At 36.6% G+C, this 23573-nt stretch overlaps 1 protein-coding gene across 1 annotated transcript; it reads right to left on the bottom strand.

Moving 5' to 3' along the window:
- Positions 1 to 724: 724 nt before the first annotated feature.
- Positions 725 to 22210, bottom strand: LOC146160665 (putative helicase mov-10-B.1). The gene is made up of 18 exons (XM_083385975.1): positions 22109 to 22210; positions 21881 to 22043; positions 21176 to 21422; positions 20531 to 20680; positions 20294 to 20450; positions 19955 to 20112; positions 18955 to 19125; positions 17833 to 17977; positions 17554 to 17715; positions 16709 to 16806; positions 15165 to 15270; positions 14578 to 14665; positions 11275 to 11388; positions 10672 to 10868; positions 9733 to 9822; positions 8844 to 9029; positions 8339 to 8534; positions 725 to 3005 (listed from the first exon to the last, which is right to left on the bottom strand). Exons 2-18 carry the CDS (start codon positions 21945 to 21947, stop codon positions 2866 to 2868), a joined length of 2472 nt encoding a protein of 823 aa, XP_083242101.1. The 5' UTR covers positions 21948 to 22043; positions 22109 to 22210; the 3' UTR covers positions 725 to 2865.
- Positions 22211 to 23573: the final 1363 nt, after the last annotated feature.

Below are 23573 nucleotides of genomic sequence, written 5' to 3'. Positions count from 1 at the left end.
CTATATTAAAAGAGCAGCCAAGATTTTTTTAACTACAATTAAGCAATGAAATACGTTAGTAAAGTAGCATTTAAGGTCCATATCAAACAGGTCTTTTGTTGGTATGTAAACTGTCAAAGCACAGTGCAGTAAGATTAAGTTAAGATTGTCAATCACAGCAAACAATGCAGAGCGATATGCTATTCGTGTGGAACTGATTACCTTTTGTTGCATATAAGTTCGTATAACGGCACTATAGGATCATTTTCTTCGTACCGTTAAATAAAGATTGTGCATGTCTCGACCGATATCAAATAATTTAAAAAAACAGAATTATTATTATATTTATTTGACCGTAGTTTTGAAACACGTCTGTCATCGCTCAATGCCTAATCATTTCCAGCTGCCCAAGACTAAAACAGATGCCGTAAGCAGGTGTAGTTTATAATTTTTCTGCTTATGCTTCAAAACTAGAAGCCAATTTACCAGGCAGGCAAAAAACAGCGCTCACGCAAAAATCATCTTGCTCCCTGTACACATAAACAGATGTGCTGCAAAGATATTTCAGACCACTTTTTATTATTATTCACGTGACTATTAGTAACAATTGCCAGCACGACAGGGAATCTATCTTAACGAAACTGATGTGCATGTTAGCAGGTATGTTGCCAGTAAATTATACATATTCGTGAGCATCTCATGGAAGACAACTAGTTACAACGTGAAAAGCACTTCACCCGTTTCATGCTAAATCTGCCATCAAATCCACCTCAAGTTTGTAATGCACAAATCAAAACAATATGATCCCAGATAAATTATAGCAGTCTTGTAACTTATTTCCACAATACACTCAGGCTCAACTCTGATAAATGCCTAAAAATACTACGGTGCCCGCTTCCCATGTAATAAGTAGGCATGAAAACTCTCTACAGCTATACAAGAACGTTTCCTTTTAATAGCAACGAATATGTGTATTGAAAGCGCGGTGCGCGGGAGCCCTATTATACATGCGGCGCGGCGAGACAAATTGGTCACAAAAAAGGATCAGTGTCAGCTTTGAAGATAAGTGGCGATGAGCAAGCGACCAACGACGAAATTTGCCAACCCCGCAACCGGCCAGATCCCAAAAGATAATTATCATGATTCGAGTTCAAAAGTAAAAACTACAACCATAAGGTATTGAAGAGGCATACAATCCGGTCAAATGATCGCATGTTGCAAAACAATTAAAACTAGGGCAAAAAGAATGAGAACGAAAACAAACTAGTGTACAGAAAAGGCATGATAATGGCAAAAGCTAGGCGTTTACTGAACATCGTATTTTTTCGACACGAAAGTCAACAATTTAATTAAAATAATTATGATCCAATGATGAGTGTGTCAAAAACAAGTAGTCAAAATAAGAGCCATGACTTGATTATTGAATGTAGTTAATCTGTTGTACACAATATATCACTAACCGGATAGGCTACAAACGTAACTTAAGTAATCAGTGAACGTGCTTTTATTGAAGATAACCCCATACAAAACACCCTCATGGCGGAGCACCTAACCTTTTTTAGAAATAATTATTTTTGAGTCCAGCACCGTTTTTCCGAAACAGATTGATTGGTGTAATTTAAAGTATTTATTGATTGGACCTAACCTATTATTTCTTTGGTACGTTAGATTTTTTAATAATACAAGCTTTCTGTTAACCTCAATTAATTGATTTACTCTAAGGCGTTTTAACTCGGTAGTAAGTTCGTCACCGAGCAGTTCGTGATCCGTTAAGTGATAAAAGGCAGCTGGTAATCTCAAAATAATAAACAGAAAACTATTTTTTTCGGCAGACGCGTGAATAGAATATCGTGTAGAACTTAAAAGTATTTAAAAAAGGTATGTTCGAAATGTTAGTCATGTAATAACAGAACACTGGGCAAACAATAAAATCAACATGGGGTTTCTTTAATCTCAAACAATTGAAGAAACATTAAAGTAAACAAATTAAAAATGAAATAGTTTCACATTTCACGAAAGCAAAAAAGGAGGAATGTGGTAGCACAATTGGAAAATAATTTTACCCATAAGCTTAGCTTTCGGTAAACACGAACAATTTAACAAGATTTAACAAAAATACAGATTTGCTTATAGTTTTAAGTATAAATGTATGTAGGAACTACAAAGAGCAATTGATTTTTGGATACAGATTTTTTGATTTACTTCCTTTCCTCATATTAATCGTTTGTTTTACTGGACATTGTCACATTGTCGTTGATCAGGTAATTTCGTTGGATATTGACCCGTTATGAAATGGTATACTATGCATAATAAAACGAGGAGTGGTATACACGATTTGAAGAAAGTAGAGATGTAAATATTGAAAAAAAAAAAAATCGCAGTGCATAATGAAAATCGACAAGACATGTCTTTAAGCGTTTTGTTAACAGTGGTTCATTTTGTTTTCAACCAAGACTTTCATGCCGAAATAACATACAAGCAAGCCTTAAAAACATTAACATCTTTCGAGAAAAATATTATTTTTTAAGGAAAATTAAAAGCGTTATATAACTTTGCTATCCACAATGAAGTTTTTTTAAATTAAAATCACAGTTATTTGGTTTAAACTTGCAATAATGTGACGGTCAAGTTTTTGTTAAAAATAGGCAATTATGACAAAATTTTGCGTTTTTGAACGTACGTCCTATACCACCCAACTCGTAATTCTAATTTCTAAGTAAGGCTTTGTGTTAATTATAACCCTAATACATTCTATTCTCTTCATTTTATGTTTGTACCTTTACATTTACAGGAATTATACTTGACATGTATAACAAAGTTAATACAAATTTATGGCCGATTCGTAACTCCGACAAGCTGCTTGCGATTGTTAAAAAGAGATCAAAATTACTCTTCGTTTCTCCATTGGGGAACCACGATCTCCTGAACCCGGCTAATCCCGGATTCCACCTGCCGTTGCAAGGTAGCTTTACCGAGGCCGATAGTTTTAAGTCGACGAGTTAAGCTGAACATTTGTTCATCGACATCTGTGTGGAAATATTCAGTCGTAAGTTATGGTTATTGGTTAGCTGTTTTAGCTTAACAGAAATGGACATCTGCAAAGGGTAGGGGACTTTCATACATTCGCATACAGTCCAATAAGGTCTGCAAGACATTCTTTGTTGCTAGTTTTCTGCGTTGAACAGTCAACTGTAATCGTGGTAGGTATTGTATGATTTACAATGTTCTCCATCTGAATTATCGCAAACATGTACTTGCCGTGCAAACCTCGGTTGTACATGTAGTATTTAGCACAATAGACATTACAAACATGAACATGCACAGTCAGAGTTGGATCATGTTATTATATACAATGTTTCAAGGAGGGAGATTTCAGACGCTTTCTTGAAATCAGAGGTCAAAGTATACACACTACCGACACACTATACTGTCGATTAGAGACGTAGGTTTAATGGGGATTAGTGGTTGCATAATGGAGGTTCAAACGACCACGCCTCTGGCTTTTCTCATAAACCCAGTTTCCCAGAATCACGGGAAAGCCGGTGTAGCTTCGTAGGCGGCCGTCTACGAACCCAGGTGATTAGCAACGGCCTTATCGCGTATTTTTGTCGGATCTGTTGAGCTTATTTTATCGCGTTGGCGTGGAACAACTGAGCGACTGGTCGTCTATAAACGTTTCTAATTTAAAGTGAACAACGAATCCAGAAAACCTAATAACGCTCCATATCGTGTACTTTTCTCGCGACAAAGAAACTAACCAACTTTCCACATAAGATTTTGGCAGCTGTGTTAGGAGTCTTTAAAGTTTAATCTATGTGTTGGAAGGCATCTTACAGGATTTATCAATACAACAGTGAAGGGTAAACGACAACATAACTTTTTTAATAAAAAAATAAAATCCACACAATTCTAATTAAATGTTCGCTGAATAGGCAAAACGTTGCGATCATAAAACAAAACTAAAATGCAGACAAATTAAATTTTCCGGTGCACGCAGCCCTGGCTACTCATCACTACAGCGGCCTCGAGAATCCGACGCGAATCAACCGCGGGGGACAATTGACGACTGTTTACTCGACCAGGAGGGTCAGGCGCAGGCGATATTGACGAGGCGGCAGGAATCACTATCCCGGAAGTGAAATCGAGCGCGGGGCCGGTACCTCTCCGGCACCGTTGAACCGGCAGCAACAACATGTTGACCTTGCTCGGGGTAGTCAGAGTGAGAGGCGTGAAGCGCCCTTACTCACCACAACTGTGACGACACAAGGATGGCAGCAAGCAGCGCAGGTTGCCCATGGGAATCGCCGTTTTTTCCTCCCTGTGCTGGTGCACCACAACGCACATTGTCGCATAAACAACGGCGGCGAGAAGTATCGATCTATCGCTTAGTTACACGAGGCTGCCTACGTCAATGTGACCGCAATTGGCAGTTTATTTTGAAGCTATGCACGGGGTAAGGCGGGAGTCGCTGAGGCTAAAATATTCGAAGGCTTTTATCCAGTTATATTGAAGGCTTTCAATTTTATGTTGTGAATCAATACGACCGTAGCCTGTCGATAGTTTGCAATCACTTATGTTTTGCAGTTCTAGGTGCTACTGGCGCAGCGGAATGGCGACCTCTTTAACAAATCATCACGAATAAAATTAGATGCTTTGCTCTCCCACGGGCGGTAGGTCCGACAGTTTATCGTTGCTTAATGGCCCACACGTCGTTCGATCAGAATATGAGTATGCTTGTTTTGAAAACGATATTACGCGTCAGAAAACAAAATACGTTTTAATAAATGTGGTTTAACGATAATTATGAGCGTCAGCAAATGAAAAATCGATGGTAGGTGACGCCCTTCTGATGTAGCAGCGCCTCGAATTCCGGAGGGTTAGTTACGGATTAGCAGGCAGGAATCGGAAAACATGCGCACAAACACTTTGATTCGTGACGCAAAGCGACACAACACTAACGGTCAAAAATAATGCTAAGGGCCTCGTGCGATCTGCTGGCGATGGTAATTTAGCGTCTGGAATTTCGACGAATAGATCTTATCGCGGTTGTGACGAATTCAAAACAACATAGCAGAGATGAGGGAGGACTAGAGATAAGTGCGTGGGTTTTACCGGCGGCAAAAGCAGGCAACCACGCAGTTCACCCAAACAGTGTCAACATTGCGGTTTTGCTTTATCAATATTACGTGACTTTACGGGCTTATCCCTTTTGCGATTCCATGCCGAATTCAGCAAAATGGTAGTCAATTTGTGAGAACGCAAACCAACTGAAAACTCGATTGTACCATTAGCCAAACTAAGTCCGTCCAAGTTCAGCTTCAACGTTCGGTGTTTTACCATACTATTTATCACATAGGTATATTATTTGAATTTTGAATTGGATCAAAATTACGCAGGCCCAAAAACAGCCCTTCAACCAAAAAACGCAAAGCCTTGACTTTTTGACCTCGTCCGCACTCTACATAGTGTTAGCAGCCCTCAGTTTGGGATGGAATCCAAAACAACTCAATTTGCCTCTACATTCGCATTCTCGACTTGGAACAACTTTCGCATTTTTAAAGGACAAAATGAGTAAGCATTGGGAGTCGAATGCGTATCTAATCGTCCTGTTTTCGGCAATAAGATAGCCACAACTAAGATAGATACGAATCAATCGGTATCATACGATATTTATATACTAAACAAATATATGATACAATCTCGTAACATTACCATTTTCTGCTAAAAACTGAAAAACAAGGACGGGAGAATATCAATACCACACTAAAATTTCGTCGTTGAGCACTGGACAAGAATAACTTATTAAATGGGCCGAAAAATTATTTTTGGGACGTATCTTGTTACTGCCGTTATCCTTTTTTGGTTGTTATGGTATGTTTTTGTCCGGAGCTTTTTAGAAAAAGTAAACATCGTAGAACTTTTAAATTTTCTGACATGACGTAGATTGGTATATAGGTGCGCTTAAGAGGTGTAAGAGGCTGCACCCCTAGGGGCCTTTGATTGGAGACAAAAAACCTAAAATATCGTGACCTGATCATTTTAGCTCTTTGTAGCTATCGACTCCTATCTAGCGGCAGAAAAACTTTAATACAGAATTCGTTCATACCGCTTGCTTTGTTCAGCTCGCGAAGCGATGTCCCGCGCGGGCTACGTTCATTGTGCGAAGTGGCTCGTCTTAGCAAAGCATTGGCAAAAGTATAGTGTACTACAGTTGAACCATGTTAGCTGGCCAAAAGTTAATAATATGGCCGTACGCATTATGTACATAAAGTCAATTAATCAAATATTTTTTGAATATGCATCTAGCGGTAGCAATATCAAGCAATATATCCTTCTTTTGTAGTGTTCGTAAACAAAAAGTTGGTTTATGAGAAAACTGTTGGTTGTATTTATTTCGTATTTAGATAAAAAAAATAAGAGGGGGATTACAGCACTAAAGGGTTTTTTGCGGAAAACTAAAAAAACTTGCCAAGAAATTAGGAGTCTTACTTTTTAAGGTAGGATATAATAAAAAAAATAATTAAATATACGTTTTCTTTGTAAAAATTACCTTTCTTTACGATAAGTTCGACACTAAAAATGCATCCCTTGGCAAACTATCCCTTTTGTATCTACGTCATAACTAGGGCCATTTTTATTTTAAACCTAAAAAAAAAAAATTTATCATTTTTTTACTTTTTTTTAACCTAACGAAATTGCTTATTTGTAGAGGCTATAGTTCTTCCTTGAATTGATGCCCGTTACCCAAACATAATATTTTGTCGATTTTAGACCCCAACGTAATATTTTGTCAAAAAGTCAAGGTGTTTAATGGATTTAAAAAGTGTGTCGTGTTTTCTGGCGTTAGATTTAGCTTGCTTAGGCATTTTTGCTATTCCTAAAATCCAAACTGTTGATCTTCTAAAAGACCCCGTTTATGAAGAAGAAGTGTTTTATAAAATTTTTTTAATTGCGTAACTAATGAATAAACAAAATGAACAATTTGGATGAAAGCTACTGCTGATCCAAGTGGGCATTGTGACATATTTCCTGCTTTTATAGGTTAATACGGTTTAATTGTGTCGCAGTTCCTGATTTACAATGCTTCCACGACGATTTTTACAAAAACCTACTCTCATGAAACAAAAAAACTTTGTCAAAAGCCATAATTTGACAAAATTTGACTTTATTGAAAATTTTGACTTTATTGTAAATTTCAACTTTATTTTAACCTATAAACTTCTTAGAAACAGTCCCCTAGGTGCTGAAAACAACTTCATTCTTTGTTTCGAGTTCCTTAAAAAATGTTAACTTTATTGACTTTTGCGGGCCGTGGTCATAAGTAAAGGCGGCAAAATTCTCGGCCCATATCTGTTTTTGCTTGCAGAAACAAGCCAAGGAAAAGTTTTGGGGTGTGTATTGGTCTATCAAAGGAGCTTAGGCATCTGCAAAGTCATAGGCGAAGGCAAGACATTTTGTTGGCCCACATCAGTTTTTGCTTACAGAACAAGTCAAGGGAACTACAACAACATATATCGTCAAACCAACAAATCAAAAGTGTAAAAAAATTAATAATATTATAAGAATTAACCTGGTAAACAACATTATTTATAATGATCCAATTATTGAACCACCAATGAAAATAAGGCTCTCGAAAATGCCGCCTGACAAAAGATACAACAACCGCAACCCTGTTTAGTTGCTGTATAAATTTGTAACAGCAGGGTATACATCCATTTTATTTCTTAAAAGAACAAATATAAAAATAAAACTGTTATCTAAATATTTTGTTTTTAATTTCATATCTTTGACACGATCTCTTAACAAGGTTTAGAAAACACTAATTGGCTATAGCTAGGTCGAAAGACCAGTTAGAACAAAACGATATAGAATGTCGAGCGGAAAAGGAGTCGGCAGGTGGCACTATACGAAGTATTTATCCACACAACAAAACTCTTCTGATACATTAAAGTTCTGTTAAACATGAAATTTGCTAGCTATATTTTTGACACTACTAATTAAAAAAGTACTAGTCAAAAACGTATACAGGTCTTTTAAACCAGTGTAAGAATGGTTCCAAACGTCAATTAGTTATATTTTTAACCAAAATCGGCTTTTGCAATATTTCTTTAATATACCACCAATTAGAAATGACAAGACTCGAATTACAAATGCCAAACGACAATGGACCAGCATTAGATGTACAAAGTTACCTAAATACCGCGTCCTGTATAAAGTTACCTAAATACTGTGTCCTGTATATCACATTATTTGACCTTAAGCAACGTTTCCTAATCACAGTATAGCCTACTTTTTTAATTTAGGCCCTAAATTTAAAATTGGCAATCATTTTAGTAATCCCAAAACCCCGGTCTTATACCTTCTTCGTCGTCCGACCCTGATCCGACGTCATTCTGCTCATTGAGATCCGTTTCGTCGTAGAACTCTCCCTTTGTTCCTTGGTTGTCTCTGCAATAATCGAGGAAGCGCTTCCAATAGTAATCCCTGCAGAGGATGTGCGGGTTGCCAATGACAACCAGAAGCGCCTTGGCCCGGGTCACAGCCACGTTGAAGCGCTGCGATAAAAAAAGTGATCGTAACTTTGACGAGTGCTTCTTGAGTTGTGTGCATGGCATGTTTCGTAACGTTGAAAACACGTAAAACATAGAGCAGTATATGCAAAATGTACCACTGTCTGTTCTGATCCAAGGGCTAATGACCCTAGGACTGCAGATAAATGGATCCGTAATCCATTGGAAGCCCGGTCCGTGATAAAATCACACCGAACACCTTTCTTTTTCGCCATCGCTAAACAGGAGTCACTGTTGTGGTCGTTTGCTGAAAAAAAAACAACAACAAAACAATTAAAGCTTAAGGACACAGACCTTAGGGTTCTGGAGGAAGCCGAGGTGGAACTTTTTGTCGTGGACGAGGTGGTGCGCGTCACTTCTCACCGTGCTGATGATCATCACCTTCCGCTCCTGGCCCTGAAACTCCTCCACGCTTCCCACTTTGATCGCTTCCCTTCCCAAGAGCTTTTTATCGTTTAACACTTGGCGAATCTTACGGACCTGAAAACGTAAAGCTGGTTTTAAATATATACGAGTCACAGCCCGGGCTGCGGAGTCGGAGTCTGTTTGTTTTGCTGGAGTCGGAATCAGGACTCGAGTAAGACCACGTAAAACTACCCGAGTCCCGAGTCCAACATGCGCATTACTAAATTTTAAAACTGATATGGCCGCCAACTGGAAATTGTAAAAGTGGAATGGCATATGGTAGTATATTTTCCAACCATGTATTGTAAGTGAATGAATTACATGACACCCCTATAAGTGGATTGCTGGATATCTACGTTATTTTAGTTACGTAAATTGTCCGAATACAGGTTGTAGAGTGATGGCCGGATTCGAGACTCGACGAAATCGCACATTTGACCGGAGTCGGACTCGGGTTTATTTTTTTGGGCCGGAGTCGGATTCGGGTTATTTTTAACCGACTCCGCAGCCCTGGTCACAGCTACAAAGTTGGTATGTTGATTGCGCCTACCACAAGAGGCGACAGCGGTTATTATAACACTTCCTAATAAATATTCTCATAATAAATAATTTATTTTTTTTTTACTTCATATAACGCCCCTGGCGAAAGACAAAGTAACCTTGTGAACATTGTTTTTTTTTAAAACTTAACATTGCTCGGATAACAAAGTGAAAAGACTACAGAGAAACAATGCATAGAAAAAAATAAGTTGTCGAGCAGACAAAAAACATCGTTTACCTGCTTTCTGTATGGAGAAATGACTCCAATTTCTTCCGGCTTGACCCGATTGCTCCTTATATCCAGAATTTCGCAGATGTATTTGTACACCTTTATACAGAGAGGCGAGTTTAGCGCAATGTAAAAAATCGCTTGGTCTCGAAATGAAGGACCCTTACTTTATTTCATCCTGTTTTTTTTAGTTAATGTCTTAAATATCCACTTAAAAAAATTTAAGTCTATAATTAGTGAGAAACTGTTTTTTCTCATGCTCTAAGTCAGGGGTCGGCAACCTTTTAGTCCGGGGTCGGCAACCCGTGTGTGCCAGTTTATGAATAATGTTAAAATAAACATTTTTAATGTTTGGTTTTGCACTGGCAACCAAGGCTGTCACGAACACAATCTTGTGCCCGCTATTTTGGAATATACGACGCTTTTCAGCCGATACCTATAAGTGTTAACTATCAGTTTCGTTTTTCGTTTGGTTTCTCAGTCGTCCAAAAACAAACTTGCTTACTTTTAATGTAGAATGTCCTTCTTTAACGCGAGGCATTGTGACGTAATACGAAGGTTAGTCGTAAACAACAAGTTTAACGCCCACAAAAAATAATGTTAAATACAACAGTTAAGACACTAATTTGTGATACGGATACTGCATATCGAACTGGAAATGGGTGCAACTATTTAGCTAATGCTCGTGATGAAATAATATGTTAATGATGTGGCAGTGATGTAATGGTTGCACTTTTCTAAGGTGATATAACATGCGCGTGGAATCATTTGGCGTGCCCGAAAAAATTAACTCGCGTGCCAGGGGTTGCCGACATCTGCCCTAAGTTCACAACTATTCGAATCAAAAATTTCCATATTCATTTCGAGTCAGTACTGTCGACCATATGCCTCCCCACGACTTATGAATAACTTACCGACTAATGGCAACAAAAGCAACCGGAAACTCACCAAAGACACTTCGACCGGGTTAAAGTAGGAGGGGCTGTTTCCCTCACGCATGTCTTCGCCGCTCACGCCGTGAAAGACGACGGGGAATCCCCGTTTGGGCAGACCGTCCCACTCGCAGAGCGACTCTCGCATCATTTTATTGGCGCACACCTGGAGCTCGTTATCGTAGAAAATATCGTCGGGGACTTTGATGATGGCTAAAAACGCGGTCGATTAGTTGGCACGGTCGCTATTGTGTTTGTTCGAAAAGGTCTAACTGAGGGTAGAGAAGCTAATTTTAACTCTTCGTGGGGCGGTGTTTGGAAAATAATAAAACTACCGTACGAGTAAAAATACGATATAGATTTCAAACGATTTACTTAGCTAAGGCTGACAAGGGTCGAGCGCCTTCTATTAAACAGTGGCAGCACTTCGTATTAAAAAAGGCTAACAGATTTATTAGTACAGATTATTCCCTGATGCCATTCCGCTCATTCCAAGTCTTTGCCACAATCACATTCACAATATAGAGAACGTTATAAACATTGCAATGTAAAATTTGGAGGTTGTAATAATCTACCTTGGAGAAAATTTTGTGAAACAACAAAACTATAAGACCCAAACCTTTGTGTGATCGATAGTTTTTGACGAGTTTGGTGATGACGCGTGAATCGTAACCTTCATCAGTGAGGTGATAAATCTCATGGTCATCCATCATACGTTCCAAGTAAGATTTTCCTGTGAAAATTTTCCGTTACAGTTTTCACAATGTTGGTTGATCATTTTGTTGAAAGTTAAGCACTTTACTAGGGATTCGCCAAATGTTTTCAAATGCTAATAACAGGGCTGGGGAGCCGGAGATGGAGCCCGGAGCTAAGCATTTTCTCTGGAGCCAGAGCCGGAGCCGGAGCCATTGTTATTATTTTTGTGGAGCCGGAGCCGGAGCCATTTTTATTATTTTTGTGGAGCTGGACTGGTGGCACCGTAGCTGGAGCCTGAGTCATTGGGTGTGTGTTTGATAGCTCCGGAGCTGGAGCCGGAGCCAAAGGATATGAGTTATACGACTCCGGAGCTGGAGCCATTTAATAATTGCCTGATGGCTCCGGAGCTGGAGCCGGAGCTAATGCTATTTTACGGTGGCTCCCCAGCCCTGGCTAATAGTATAGGTGAGGGTTTAGTATTAACCGAATACCAAGATCGAGGAAGTTTAAAAAAAATATTGTTGTTACCGATATGACCAATTTGCCAGTCTTGAAATTGTATAACAATATATATATATATATAAAACGTTTTTATCTTTTCTGTGAGGTCTATTACTAAATGAGTAGTATACACATTGCATAAGCGCCAAGCATTACATAAACCTGTGGGAAATCTAAATGACTGATAATAACACAACATGACCACAAAACAACAACTCGATTGTGGGACAATCCCGAAATTTTGTGTGGATAATACCAGAAAATCTATAAATAAATTTAATAATGTTCTATATCAGAGGTGTTCAAATGATTTCAGCCATGATCCACCGCAGCCAAACCTGACAACATGATGATCCACTAAATACAACTAGTAAACATATTGGATATGCTTTAATTTTTCTTGTGAACATGTATTGGTGTGAGGAAATCAAGTTGAATTTTTGCCGAAAATCACAAAATCGGGTAAAAATGCGAAATTGTAGGTTTTTAGAAAGCCTTCAATCTGTAGTTTTCAAGTCAAACCTGACTTTAAACTAATGTTTATGGAATATAAAGACTCACTGCAGATGGATATAGCGGCAGGAGACTGCGTTTTAATACTAATTGCGCCAGTATTACAAATATAATTTTTGACAAAAATGTTAAAAACAGTAAAATTTAGAGTGTCAAGAGTTGCCTGTCATTGCAAATGACATAAAATTCTGCTTTGATTCGGATGATGCATGGCGTTTTCGGAAGTTCAACTTGGAAAGAATCATTTCCTGTCTTCTTTTACATCCTCAAACGGTTTTGCTTGCTTCCGTAACAATTGTAATAACCCTTTCAATTGACTGGGTATGATTCGCAATTTTACCAAACAGTGATATAAGTATTCTTGTACAACCTTTTTAATTTTTTCCAACTGATGTTGTCCTCAGTTGTTAAACTGGTTATGTTGGATACTCCCAGTTTATCATTTCGGTATAATGCTCCGCTTTAAATCTAGTGTTGGTATATTGAACTGTCTCACACTGTCATCTCCAAATTGATTTTGGCCACGCATCTTTGTTATATTATGAACCGCTTCATAATATAAGTTATATAACCTCATATTATTGGATCATTGTCAGCGATCATTGCTATAAGAAGGTTCTTGCTGTTACCAATGTATGCATTTCTTTGTGAGAACGTTTCACATTTTACAATATTCTGTTTTTTCGAAAAGCAGTTTAACTTGTAGTAATTATATGGCATGGGCCATATTTGTAGAGTGGTTGAAATTTGATCCTAAACCACAATGGAACATATTTTTTTTCCAATGAAGTTAACCAAGTGTAGAAGATTTTTATTAGATTTTTTACTCAAATTATGTTCACTTATATACAGACGACAAACCCTGGATGCAAGTGTAAGCCATGATTTAGAGGTCCTATTTTTGATTTATTATGTGGTAAAATTTGCCCTTTTGTAATGGTGTGTGTGGTATCGTATAAATATTCTTTGTCGAAAGAAATACCTACGCCCTACAGTACCAACAGCGAGAACTCCCTCATAGCAATGATCAAATAATACGAGGAAAAACGGTCCATAATATAAAAAAAAAATTCGTCGCCAAAATCAATTTGAAGATGACAGTGTAAGAAAGTTCAATACACCAACACTAAATATAATATAACGAAATGACAAACTAGGAATATCCAACAGAACAAATTTAATAGCAGAGGACCACATCAGTTGTAAAAAATCAAAAAGGTTATATAATATTTATACCCGGTCAATTAAAAGGGCTATGAGAGTTGTTACAGAAGAAAGCAAAACCGTTTATGAATTAAAAAAAGAGGTGAAATGATTCTTTCCAAGTCGAACTCCACAAAACTCCATGCATCATCTGAATTAAAGCAGAATTTTATGTCATTTGCAGTGACAGGCAATACTTAAAACTGTTTTTGACATTTTCGGCAAAAAATTGTTTTTTAATACTGGCGCAATTAGTATTAAAACGCAGTCTTTTGCCGCTATATCCATCTGGAGTGAGTCTTTATATTCCATAAACATTAATTTAAAGTCAGATTTGACTTGAAAACTACAGATTGAAGGCTTTCCAAAATTTTGCCTTTTTATAAAATTTTGCGATTTTCGGCAAAAATGTAATTTTTAAAATTACTGCAAATAAATATAAAAATGCAATCTCTGCAGATCTAACTTGCTTCAGTAATTCCATAACTGTCTAAAAAACAAGTATAAGGTCACAGCAAATTAATTTCACTTCAAAAACATAGATTAAACATAACCTAAAATGTCGCATTTTTACCCGATTTTGCGATTTTCGGCAAAAATTTAACTCGATTTCCTCACACCAATAAATGTTCAAATGAGCTTAAACTTTGTATACAACGGTTTTAGGTGTCTATCTACCAAAATCCATAAGGCAAGTGGTTTTGAAAAAAAAATGTTTTCGCGACCCGCCCTAATGGTTATACTATGATTTCGCAATAATCAGCTTGCCAGAAAATCAATCATCGATGTTCCGTTAAAGCTTTGTGCCACGGAACACAGCTTCGAGCTGCTAACGTTTCAATAAAAAAAAATCAATTTTGTGTAATTCAATCCTGTTTTTATTATAAAACTAGTTTTGATATTTGAACTCTTATTGTTTTGAGAATCGATAGACTAGGACTAGGCTTTAAAAAATCGAATTTACAAGTGCATTACATCTCAAACAGTTCGGCTAATGACAACAGCTCACCATATCCGTGCTCTACCGCCACTTGCGATCGAATGATTGGTCCCAGTTGGTGAGGGTCACCGGCAATTACCACACGGCCATTCACGCTCTGCAAGAAAGACATTAAAGAATTGTTTTGTAAACTTTTTATTCGCGACTGACGAAAGAAATATTTTAAAGATATACTGTAATGAAAAACATGTCGGAAAATAAATTTACAGTATATCACACCTAGAGAGTTTTATTGATCCAAAAGTATTTTTTGTGCATGGCCTCATACTCTCATGGTTCCGTATTAGTAAAAATAGCGCAAATCACAATGCGTGTCATATCTACTGAAAACCTAAAATGAATAACTTTGTAATAAAATGTAACCGGCGGTTAGGTTATCAGAATTTTACAAAAAGAACCATCAAACATTTTGAGCAAAGATTGCCTTGATCCGACACAAGTGAGGCTTTGTCCATCCAACCCAAAAGCCCATATTGAAAACTAAACGTTTCAAGTAACTACAGTCCTGGCAGCAAAACTATATTTAACTAACTATAGATATACAAATTATTAACAATAGAACTAATGCGAATGTGTTTCTGGATAAAAGTACTCACAAGAACATTTTCGACAGCGATAATAAACTCTGGCTCCACCGCTTGACCAGCTTCGTCGACGAACACGTAATCGAAATGGTCAGAAGGAAAACATGCCGAAGATATTCTAAAAAAAATCAAAGAGTCTACTAAAGATTTTACCAGGTAATTGATTTAACATTTTTCCCGGGGATTTATTTCTATTTTGAAGTATATAATACGTGTCGAAATACTCGGCTCTTCCATAGCTAAAAAAGTCATTTAACGTATGATAAAAGTGGACTTGTTAAAAGGAACCTTTTGACCCCCCAAAGTTAGGTAATGACCTTTTTACGGAGCCATTTGGAGCTACCTGTTCGGTAAATTAGGAAATTTCTAATTTCCTACATATTTTTTGCATTTTGCTATCATTGGAGAACTTATACATTGAAAAATAGCATGGGCACCTAATCGTCCCAATGTTGTTTATCGCTGAATGCGTCTGAAAGTTGTACGAGTCGATTAAAACGTTATATACTAGCAGTGAATCCTTAGAATAACTATAACAGAAAAATAAATAAGTACAGTATGCGTTGAATATGAAGGCTATAAAACAACCAAATCGTTAAATTATTTGTGAAAACTTATCCTGGCCTGTGTGTATAATGATCAACTGGCATGACAATTCAAAAATGTTTGTAGGTTGCAAATGGTGAAAATCCCTATAGCTGTGGCCTTTCAATCAATGTTATACAATATGTTGTTTCATCCGGTTAACTTTACAAAAACCTCTCAGCAAAATTCGCTCCGATTAATATCGGAGGTATAGGCTGTCTTGACCTATTTACCACGGCTTTAAAACTGGGAGCCGCGCCCCCCACACATGGCTAGTTTTACAAAACAGACAAAAGGATAAAGTAACAAACAGATCAAAATACAAACAGGATTCCTGTTGATTCAATAAATGAAAGATGTTGTAAGTATGGTTAAGGCTTTATATGGTTGGCACTGAACAACTTTTTAACGTTTTAATTATGTAATAAACAAATTATTTCAGGTAATACCGGAGCTAAAAAACAGTTTCAGTTAACCATGAAAAAGATTACCAGAGCAAACTATACGCCACACCACTTTGACTCATTGTCATGTGATAAAGTTACTCGCAACTAGACTTTAACTTTAACTCCCAATCCCCACCAAACAAACGGCGCAAACAATACAAAGGTTTAGTGTGCCGCAAACAGAACAAGAGTTTAGTTTCGCTTGATACAAATTTATGTTTTCCAATTCGCACAATGGCATAACTTTCATCAGGGCCAGTGGTATAAGACAAATAAAGGCTAGTCAGTGTTTGTTTGTCAAATAAAAAACATTACACGACTGCAAGCTTAGGGCAAGGCATAGGCGGGAGAAGAATGCCGGTAGGCAGTAGCAGAAACAAAAACATCCGTAAGCAGAAACAAAAACATCCGTAAACCTTTTTTGTACCAAAGATATTTTTAAACGCTCTATTAGCAAAGAAAAATACGACAAATTTTACCAATAGCAAGCCGTAAAAAATAGGGAACGCAAGCTTGCAGGCTCACCTGCCGGCAGTGATAAGGGTGGTAGCTATTACGCGTTTCTTCATCAGTTCTTCTTTGGTCGGGTATACGTATTCGCTTCCCTCGATGTTGCTCACTTTCTGCAAAACGACAATATGGAATGCTCGGGTATAATGCATAATTATGCAATTCCTTACTAACGCTTTTACTACAGCAATTTTATTGGGACTAGTTATATAAAATAAATTGGGACTAGTTATAAAATTTTGTTAAAGTTGCCTTTATTTTAATACCAATTAAAAAAATTGCCTAAGTGACTCAATGTTTTAAAATCGCAAGGTGTGCTAGTTTATGTAACAATAATATATATTATATATATAAACTGTTGCTACCAGGCATGGTAATATAAATCAAAAACAGCTACTCTGGTAATTGTAATTGTTAACCAACGTTTCGGCAACCTATATACAAGCCTCCTTCGTCAGGGTGAATGACACTGAACGCTCGTACAATAAATGGAAAGCAAAAAAAGTATTCTTTCCATTTATTGTACGAGCGTTCAGTGTCATTCAACCTGACGAAGGAGGCTTGTATAGGTTGCCGAAACGTTGGTTAACAATTACAATTACCAGAGTAGCTGTTTTGATTTATATATATATATATATATTATATATATCATTTTATATATCAATTTTGTTATTTGAAAAAAACGACCATCAAAAACATTATAAATAGTTTAGTTTCATTGCTTCCTGCAAACATTACAAACTAAATGTTAAGTGCCAATGCATACTTGGTTGGGAGTTGGGTCAATGGCGATTTGCCGTTTAACACAAACATTATTAAAGAGAGATCCTGTAAAATATGCCTGCGAGCTTTAACCCTACCTTGATTTCATCTGGAATATCGGACTGTGGCCTGGACATGGCGCACATCCTCAGAATCAGTCGTTTATCGACGCTTCCCAAGATTCTCTGGACCAATAGGTCGCATGCGCTGTTCGACGGTGCGCATATCAGCACGTTCGATTTTGGCTTATTGTTGACGATCTGTAGACCAAGTTAAACCAATTTTCATCACCCAAAACGGAAGTTACTGATATGATAGGGTATTTGAGCTTCAGTTCACTGGTGAGGCAAGATAATGGAACAACATTGCAAACCTACTTGCTTAATTGCCTCCACCATCGTGACCGTCTTCCCAGTACCGGGCGGTCCGTAGATGACGTAAGGGAACCTCGACTTGCCATGGTAGATCGCATGAACAGCCTTTTTCTGTTGAGCATTTTCTTCAAGATTTCGGTCATACAGGCTTTTGGTAAAAATATTTCTTGTTATGGATTTGAATTTAGCGTTTTGGCTTGGATTACCACCCAGCTAGTATAGTCGTTGTAGCGTCGAGTGCTGAATATTATTTTATAACAAAACAAATTAACTTAACTGCAAATTTCTGAAGGAAAAAAACTAAAATTTACAGGGTACGCCAATTTTTTTTAGTTTACAGTTTACACAATATTACATGGAGTTTATAATGGAAAAAGAAAATCTAGAGCTACAACTAGGCAGTAGGCTTTGGTGTAACACTATAGTTACGACAAACGACACACGGTACAAGTGAAAACAAACTATTAAAATGTGACCTTTATTTGAGGCCTTTGTCGCGTGTCATGTTGACAGTAAACAAAAACTGGCTAAACAGTATTGACATAGAACATTACAAAATGATGTCGCAATCCGGTCGAATCATAAACGTTTCGTGTTCCACTATACATTTGGTGATTAGATACCTTTACTCAATTATAACGCAATATAACAACGGTTGCGTTAGCAGCGGTAATTATAATTAATCTATTGTGGGCCTCTCTAAAGTTAATAACAGTGAGCTTGTTTTTTTCTTTTTGAAAGATGAGATAAAATACCCGGCGTTGACCAGCCTAAATAGGGTATTTACTAGTTTAATACTATGTAACCTTAATATTGGATAACAAAAAATGAGAGAGAGAGAGATAAAGCTAAATTTAAATTTACAAAAAGGACCTGATGACAAAGTTTAGTGTCACCGGAAATTAATCTTAGGGTTGCCTGGGTATACCGTCAACTATAAGATCAGTACTTTTATTTGTCACAATACCAATAGTCGCTATACAATACTGTAGAAATGTGAGTGCTCGCATAGTAATGATAAATCATGTTTTTAGAATCCAAAAATGAATTGTTATTTTTCTTTTAAACTTTATTACACAAACAGCCAAAATTCATTTATTAGCATTTGTCCCTGGAAATACTAACCAAAGTTTGGGCTGGTCTTCATCGGGCATCAACTCCCCGACAGGGAATAGCACAAGCTGGTAGCGGCCCTTTCCCACGCTGCTTACGGCTCGGTGCATGAGCTTCAACGGAAAGCGGTTGAAGGTAAAGGAAACGTCGAACTTCATGCCGGGCATGAACGCCGCTTTGAACCTGCAGCGCAAACAAGACGGCTGGGAACGACTGGAACAGTTCTCGTACCGAACAAAGTTTGAACAGTCAGATTTAAACCAAGTATGGCAAAACCGATGGCACGATGAACGTAGTGGCGTAGCCAGCCGAAAATTTTTGGGGGGAGGGGGCAAAAAGTTGGAATATTTTGTTTAGCTTTTGTCATTGTATTAATTGTCGTAACGAACACAAATAACAATGCTAGCAAACCGTTTCGAGCAGCAACTGACTGAATGTTAACGCAATACTCAAAGAGCAAAAACTGAATGAAGTAGTAAAACTACATTATTGTATAGCAAACGTTATATTAACTACATCGTTTGTGACGTAACAATGCATGACAATTGAAGGTGTGGCATGCCTGTGATCGACTTTTGTGGTACTGCTCATAAATGCTACCAAACAAATTATTAGGAGTAAAATATTTATAAATTTTTTGGGGGGCATGGCCCCTTAGCCTCCCCCCTCCCCTGGCTACGCCTATGGATGAACGAAATGGAATATGATGAGAAGTGTGTACATCGTTAGTACAATTAAATAAAGGATGTGAGAAGGTGCGATTGGTCTCCTGGAAAAGTCCTAATCAATATTGTCACCCTACTAATTAAAACACTTTTCCCTGCGCAAATATTTGTCAAAAGTGAGTTTTAACTAGATCAGGGCGAGAACATTACTAACACATTTATAAAGCAATCTAGGGGGAGACTGTTTAAATGAGTAACGTTAAATATTTTTACCCAGTTTTTTAAGTAATTATAACTGACTAGACTCAGTACGTCATCAGTTACTGTTACAAAATAAAACTGCTTACGGGTATCCCATTCCCAAAAGGACTTCTTTCAAACGAACTTCATGCACATATCCCGAATATCTTTTGTTTTCACACTGCTTTCTATCAGGGCCCAATTTTAAAAAGAAAATTTGATCACCACGTAACACTGAGGGCCTCTTTTCAGCCAATCCTGGTACCTGTACAAAACAATTACAATAAATAAGTTGAACTGAATCAAACCAATATATGTATGTTATAAATGTTGAACAACCTAACTTGTGAGAAACAAATTGTTTGCGATGTCCTTTTATTATTCATGCTAGCATATCAAATACATGTTTAATTTAAAAGAACATAAGCAAAAAAAAAATGATTTACCTCCAACAAAAATTTTCCATTGCCATTTTTTTTCAATGTAACCCCATGCAAATCATAGACATGAATATCTCTCATTGATTGCACTTCTTCCAATTGTAGCAGTAAGGAAAACTTGTCTCCATAGTTTCTCAGGTCTAATTCTTCATTGACTAATTGCCTTAAAAAATTTAAATAGGCGCCAGACTACACTTATAGTTCAGATAATGTAACAGAAAAAAAATGCCCAAATCATCTTACTGTAAAGTTCGCTCATATGGGTCACGAGTAGTTTTCATTTGACCATTTTCATACAAAAGTACTTTGTTTCGTAGAGCTGCATTTAGGCGAGGATCAACTTGTTTGCTCGGTAGTTCTCGTTCAAACTTCAACCGATTTGCATGTGGCGCTCTGTTATTGCAAAGAGGTTATTAAAACTATAGAAAATACATACACAACATATGTAATGTAATATCAACATAAACAATATTTAATGTCAATATATGTACAAATAACATGAGTGAGAAGTAATATTTTTTTTAACTAAATTCTCATGGTAAAGGTATTATTTGAGAAGACATGGCAAACAACTTTTCTGACATACAATTTTTTTTGGTTTAAAAACTATTAATGCATGTAGTAGTTCATTTACAATCCTCATCAATGAAATAAATATAAAAGTAAAATAAATATAAAAGGAAGTTAGTAATTCTATGCTAGACTGGACTTGTGCCAGATAGTGTAATATATGTTTTTCTTGATGTTTTACAAGACTGCTGAAATGGTTGTCCTGACTTTGTTGTTTAAAGTCTCAGGTGTGATTGTTATTAGTGCAAAACATATGCCAAGTTAAACTTTGCAGTTTCTGTAGGAAAAAAGAAAGCATTTAGTTTTGCTTCAACTTACATTTCTTCTTTTTCTCCTGGTATTGTAGTGAATATTGGACATACTTTGACAGGGTTGTGAGATACTCTGGAGAAGGGTGCTATTGGTTGTATAAGCCTTGTGATGTCATCGGATCTCATGCACCTCAGGTATCGCATCACAAGAAAGGTTTCATCCGATGTAGTTTTAAATGAGAGAAAAACATCACTGCAGTACGATCCCACCCCGGGTGGTAGAGTACAAAACACTGAGATTGTGTAGGACTCATCTGTCAATGTCAATCACAAAAATAAAACATTTCATTCAACTACATATTATGAATTACCCTTTATCATAACACTAACTGGATTATTTTAAAGATATACGATAACATCAGATTGGAGTACATATAACATGCCAAATGATAATGTCACTGTTTTCGCGATACTAGAGTTGCCAGCACAAAAATGTTGTTTAGTTAAAATAGACAGATGTGTACATCTGATGATAATTAAAAATAAATGAAAACTTATTTAAAAGCTTGCAAAATGTTACCTACTTCTGTATGAGGTTTGATATTCTTAAAGATATAATTGAATTTACCAAAAAAAAAAAATATATTTCAATAGACTTTATCTTGATTCTACCAAAAAAAACGGAGTTAGTTATCTGAGTAGGTTTTTAATAACAGAACGTACACTAATAAAACAATCAAACCTAAAGCGTCAATTAATATTTTATACTGACCTGGTTCTAGGTTTACAAACTTAGGATTGGGAAGCAAAGTACAGCCGCAATCATCAACCAGTTCCATTATTTTGCTGTCCCTCAAAAGCAGACATTTAGTCAGGGTCAATTTTGAAGGGCTTTTGTTATGTACAACTATCTGAAAGTTGTTGGCAGTGCTGTTCTAAAATAAAAAAAAAACAATGCGTCACTTAATTGTTTGTTACAATTATAAGTCATAGTTCTTACTTGAACATCAAAAGTGTAATAGCCAAATGATTTTTCTAGATTGTCTGGATAACTGCTCACTGTTACAATGGAAGTTCTGGTGTGCAACAGAGCATCTCTGCAAAAAAAGTAAACTTAACCTAGATTATTCTTGCAATGACATGTTACTATGCATAAAGTAAAGAAAATCACTCTTCACATAAGATTACCTTGCTTTAGCATTCTTTAAATATTCAAAAACCTCATCACGGTGTTTAGATGCTTTTGAACTGCCTGACCGTGGAGATTGTTTACTAAAAACAGGTTATCTATACAAATATCTTGATATACGTTTGGTATATTCCAAATAAATTCATTCTTACTTCAAACATGAAGAATAATCTTTGGTCCCAAGGAAGTACACATGGCCATTGGTAACACGAATTTTTTTCTGTCGTCGGGACATATGAAAGAGTATGGAACTGAAACTTGATTTCAAGTTGCTAGAAGTGCGAAATTTCTGGTAAAGTTCCTTCAGCTCTGGTTTAGACATTGTAATCTTTTGATTTTTTTCATCAAGATATTTCAAAAAGGTTTGACCAAGTTCGTCATTTTCCTTTCGGCTTAACTTTACCATGTTGATTATGTACTTTACCAAAAGTCTAAAAAGAATATTTAATGTTAAATTGATATTCAATTAGTTACTATATGCTTTTAATATTCAACTATGATTAAAATTCTAGTTGTGCATAGAGCATATTGTGATTTACAATAAGAACTGTACATTTCAGTCATAAGTTTTGCTCAGATGTGAAAAATACTGTTAAGATTTTGAAGTGGGGTCTGTGCATTACATGCACAAATATGCATATGCCCTTCGCAAATTAGTCAAAGATTTCACCTCAAACTAAAATGTAAGTTTGTTCGTTAGAAATTGATAGTTTTATAAATAGAAACAATGCTCCAAAAGATAACCGTATCTTTTTTCTACAATTTAGTTATGTCTGCCTTGTTTCTAACATTAATTATTTTAAGCAGTTTCTGGTTGCATCATATGAACTCTTTTGACACTGGTTTAGGAGGTCATGCAAGGTATTCAAAGGCAAAAAATATTTTATGTTTCTAGATAATGAATATATTTGGCAAATCACCAATAATACTTTTGGCAAGCAAGCAATAAGACTTTGACAAACAAGTTGTAATGGAACTGACACCACAGAAGAATTTGTTGTCTAGCTAGTTAATAAACAATGTTCAAGTTAATGAACAATGTCATTTTAATATGGCAATTATCACTCTTGCTTCAATGTTCATATTTTTAAGAGGAAAAGGTATTTATACAGATTATGTTGGCTAAACATTTTTTGCCTCAGAATGGACTCCTTTAGGCCTAAAATATTCTATTGGTGTAGCTGTGCAGTTCCGTACTTTAGAGGGAACACTGATCATGATCCAACGTTGGATTACATAATAATTCTTCTTGGTAGCTTGTTTAGCAGTCTGAAGT

The sequence above is a fragment of the Ascidiella aspersa genome, chromosome 3 (assembly GCF_963924565.1).
Source record: "Ascidiella aspersa chromosome 3, kaAscAspe10.2, whole genome shotgun sequence".
In the NCBI taxonomy this organism is placed as follows: domain Eukaryota; kingdom Metazoa; phylum Chordata; class Ascidiacea; order Phlebobranchia; family Ascidiidae; genus Ascidiella; species Ascidiella aspersa.
Note: the sequence above shows the minus strand (reverse complement) of the source record. Positions and strands in the feature narration are given on the sequence as shown.

Excerpts from the sequence above, each read along its gene's own strand:
- LOC146160665 (XM_083385975.1), bottom strand. The coding sequence starts at position 21,947 with ATGGAACTGGTTGATGATTGCGGCTGTACTTTGCTTCCCAATCCTAAG. Across the intron at positions 14,666-15,164 it reads TCGCTGTCGAAAATGTTCTT|AGCGTGAATGGCCGTGTGGT; the intron begins GTGAGTACTTTT and ends TCTTTCTTGCAG. Across the intron at positions 11,389-14,577 it reads GGCGGTAGAGCACGGATATG|GAAAATCTTACTTGGAACGT; the intron begins GTGAGCTGTTGT and ends AAATTTTCACAG.